Genomic DNA, 4,296 nt, shown 5'->3' with positions numbered 1-4,296 from the left:
CATAATGAATAGTTGGAAGCCGGGCTGCAAATCGATTTTCTAAACCTTTGGCAATCGCTTCTAAAGAAGAGCTCATTTCTTGCGGGGTCAAAACGATGGAGTCTAATGTTAACGGCGTTGGTAGCCCCTTTCTAGCGCGAAGAAATGCGAACAGAGCTCGCTTGTTTTTTGATTTTGATAGATAATCGTAATGCCTAATATTATATTCATCTTTGACTCGGTTAACAGTACGTTTAAATACACCAGCGTGAAACTGATAATTTTTCCAATTTGTCGGGCATTGATTATGGAGAAGTGTTTTCCAGGCTGCTTTTCTTTTCCTGTAATCACGCGTACACTCATCATTCCACCAACGACAAGCGCTGCGTTTAGCCGAAGGGATGACAAATTGAGCTTGCTTCCGTGACCCCTCAAGAAGCGAACAAATCTTTGAAGCGATTTCCTCGTCATTGGCATTGGCAAGTTTCGAAACGGATGCAAGTAAGACAGTCTTAAATTTATTGTGGTTGACAAATGTGCACACCTGGTATTCTAAAGATGTTATTGGACACATGATTTCAAATGACACAGGAAGATGATCACTGTTGGTTGCTGAGTCAACCGTTAACCACGAAGAAACATTGAGGCCAGCACTACAAAATGTTAAGTCTAACACTGACCGAAAGTGGCCTCTAACAAATGTCACATGTCCTGTGTTCTGACATGAAAGGTTACTATCAATAGCCCATTCCCATAGTCGCTTACCACACAAATCTGTTTTTAGACCCCAGGACACGTGATGCGAATTAAAATCTCCTGCGAACAAAATTTCTTTTCTACAAGCAGCTACAGCCCTATCAAGTTGACGCGTACTTTGCACACCGGTGGGGAAATAGGTATTAATAATTGAAAATGGTTGATATCCTGGGAGACATAAGTCTATCGCCAAAATTTCGCAGTCGGAGTCCATGAATTTAAAAGAAAGGTTTGCCTTATGACAAATTTTATTTGAAACAAGTATCAATAGTCCTCCGCCTCGCGGGTTACGATCTAATCGGAACGAACGAAAACCTTTCAAATGAAAATTTTTCTCTGGTGATAGCCAAGTTTCCTGAAGAAGTATAACATCTGGATTAAGCTGATGAGATAGGTAAAACAAATCTGTTAAAGCTGAGAAGATAGAGCGACAGTTCCACTGCAGTACTTTCAACTGTCCAATGGTGTTGATCGCACAGCAGCGGCAACTGCCGCCTTAAGAAAGCTTTCTTTATTCATAGGCGATGGTTGACTCTTTTTTGGTTTCGGTTTCATAATCTTAGAAATTGGAGATCCCATGCGTTTGGGAGCTCGAGCGTCAAGTTCCATATCTGTGACAGTAAGGGAGTCTGAGGAAGAGGACTCACCCTCGCCTGGTTGAATTGGCGGAGTAGTGTCCGTCGAGTGATCTGTAAATGTAGAAGGCGCTTCTACGTCGTTGCTAGGCATTCTAGGTGTGGCGTTAAGTACTGAGGACTGTAGCTTAGTGGCTTGCAACATTTGAATCATCTGACTGGAAATGATTTGGGCTAAGCATTCTGATAGGCTGGATACCAATTTATCCATAGCCTTAGTCATGGCCTTTTCAACAGCAGCGTCAATTGCTTCCGATAGATTAATATTCATACTTGGAGTGTTGCGGGCTGTAACACCAGAGTATCCGAAGGCCCTGTCTTTAACGACTGCAATTGCATCTCTTCGGGAGCAACGACGGCGGTCGATTACTTCAAGAATTTGAGTTTCTTGGGCGCGAGCTGAGCAATTAGAATAGTCTGCTGGGTGTGTTCCCCCGCAGAGGCAGCAGTTTTCAGATTGCGCAGAGCACTCACTTGAGGGATGACCATCTCCACAGGTGCGGCAGCGTAGGCTCGACTTGCAACCTCCTGCGCTGTGCCCGAATCTCCAACAATTCTGACATTGGATTGGACGTGACGCGAGTGGTTCTACACGGAACACAAGAGGCCACACTTTGATTTCGGACGGACATGATGTGCCCACAAACGTGGCAATTACTGACTCTGTCGGAATCCTCTCATTATTTACGAGGCGATTGCAACGATAAATAGCAATGACACCTGCTGCGGAGAGCTTGTCCAGGGTTTCAGTTGGACTTAAGTGGGAGTCTACGCCCCGTACGAGGCCCTTGGTGCACGCAAGGTGAGGCGGGATAAAAGTTCTCACCGGGATGGAAGCGAATGAAGTGCATTTCAGTAGATCTTCAACACAGGTCTGGTCCGGTGACCGACACAGTATACCTCCGCGTCCGAACGCTCGCACGTCAGTGATGGTCTGGAAGTGGTTGGACATGGTCTTAAGTTCCTTCTGGACGGCTTGTGGGTTCGTCAGCCTGATGGAACCTCCATTGGTAGGCACGAGCGCAACAGGAATGGTGCTTACGCCACTGCGAAAAAACAAATCTAAAGGTAATTCATTAGATGGCAGGGATGCTGACCAGGCGGATCGCGCCTGGCCAGGAGAATTGGTCGACATCAGCCCAAGATGGCTGATGCAAGGAATGTGAATAAATCAGGGATTAAATAAAGGTAGTTAGAAACCTGAAACCACCCGATACACAGCCAAAATACCACTGCAGGCCAACGAAGCTTGGAGAGGCACCGGAACGCCGCAGGAACGCCGCAGCTCGAACCGCAGCTGCCCACAACCACCAGGCGTGATGCCGAAGCCCCTTCTCGTGATGTAAACGATCTACACTACCCTAGGCCCGGCGTCCTCGTCGTCTACTTCAATGGCGAACGGAACTGGCGGAAAACCACCACGCACATGGAGCCAAACCGTTACGTTGTGTGCTTTGGTGTACGGCAATTAGACGCATAATTAGACTTTCCTTAATTTCTAATTACTCCTGACACATAATTAGCTCTTTACTAAATCTGTGCTCTGATGTCATATCATCAACCATAAGTGGAACCATCTATATCTACCTGTTTTGTTTCCATGATTTATTTTTCATTTCGTCCCACCTCTGTGACAAAGCGGAAGTCGGTCATTAACCGGAAGTTGCTGCGCAATATACAAGAGTGTCACTCGGTGCTCGTGCTACGAAAAAAATGTCACAGTTTCGCCCTAAGGGCGAAGCAATGAATGCGATAGCAACACAGCAATGTCATACGAAGTAAGGTGAGCGGCTTTGGTAGCAACAACACGCAGAACTGTTGTCGACGCCATCGGCGTTTTGCCCGCGTTAGCTCAAAATGCGTGCGGCGTTGGTGACTGTTGCTGGAGCCTCTCATATAAATAGGCACTTGGTGCCGCAGCTAAACGTCGCGTCCCTTCCTTCCCCCTCCCCCACGGCCTCTCGCGCGTCTGAAGAAGGCGCGTTTGCTCTACATATATGGTGATTGTAAAGGAGGAAAGAGACGCCTACTTCTGCAGCCCTTAAGGAAGCACGGCGCAGAACGCGCGTTTGTTCTCCGCCGTGCGTTCACTCCCCGTGAAAGAGCGCGTCCCTCGCGCCCTTTCACTCGCACATACAGCGTTCGGCGGCGCGCGGCCACGATTTCATCTCCATTGACGTCATACGGAACCTCACGGCGACGCCGACGGCGACGCCGACGGCAGAAATCTGCTTTTGAGTGTCCATATAATTGCTATCGCAATAAAACATTAACTGCATGACAGCGGCCAGGCGCGTGCATCGGAAACGGCGTCATCCGCCGCAGCACCACCAGTCGGGAACGCGCTTGGAACGCCGTCGCCCGTGGAAGCCGACGCGTCCCATCCCCGTCAGCTAGCGCATTTCGGCCCAGCAAAGCGGCGGAGAATGCAACTACGCATGTGACGTTCGCTCCCACTGCAGCTCGCCTGATGCGGCAGGCCGCACCTTTTTTTTTTTTTTTTCATACGAAGCTTCTATTCGCGACTCCAGCAATTCATGCGACACCTAGCGGCGAGAGCCAGAAACCTCACACGGAGGTCGGAGCGGAGAGAGAGAGAATAAAATTTAATCAAAAGAGCACGCGAGCGTAGGTAGCTCACCGCCCATCGCTAAGCGCTCGCCCCCAGCAGGCCACCGCCTCCATCACCAGCCTCCTCTATGATCGGATGAGACTCTTGCTGCTTCTCCTTCTCTTCCCTTCCTTTCGACATTTTATTGCGATAGCAATTATATGGACACTCAAAAGCAGATTTCTGCCGTCGGCGTCGCCGTCGCCGTGAGGTTCCGTATGACGTCATTTGGAGATGAAATCGTCGCCGCGATAATGATGATGATGATGATAATAAGTGGTTCTTGAGGGAAAGGGAAAGGTTGGCCGACGCCGA

General features: G+C 48.8%; 1 protein-coding gene across 1 annotated transcript; it reads right to left on the bottom strand.

Moving 5' to 3' along the window:
* Nucleotides 1–776: 776 nt before the first annotated feature.
* LOC125946420 (uncharacterized) lies at nt 777–2,665 on the bottom strand. Its single transcript, XM_049669571.1, has 2 exons — nt 2,571–2,665; nt 777–2,416 (listed from the first exon to the last, which is right to left on the bottom strand). The coding sequence occupies exon 2, from the start codon at nt 2,320–2,322 to the stop codon at nt 1,186–1,188; it is 1,137 nt and encodes a 378-aa protein (XP_049525528.1). The 5' UTR covers nt 2,323–2,416; nt 2,571–2,665; the 3' UTR covers nt 777–1,185.
* Between the last annotated feature and the right edge of the window lie 1,631 nt (nt 2,666–4,296).

This window comes from Dermacentor silvarum, chromosome 6, assembly GCF_013339745.2.
Source record: "Dermacentor silvarum isolate Dsil-2018 chromosome 6, BIME_Dsil_1.4, whole genome shotgun sequence".
NCBI lineage: Eukaryota > Metazoa > Arthropoda > Arachnida > Ixodida > Ixodidae > Dermacentor > Dermacentor silvarum.
Note: the sequence above shows the minus strand (reverse complement) of the source record. Positions and strands in the feature narration are given on the sequence as shown.

Coding starts and splice junctions, on each gene's coding strand:
- LOC125946420 (XM_049669571.1), bottom strand. CDS start 2,322: ATGTCCAACCACTTCCAGACCATCACTGACGTGCGAGCGTTCGGACGC.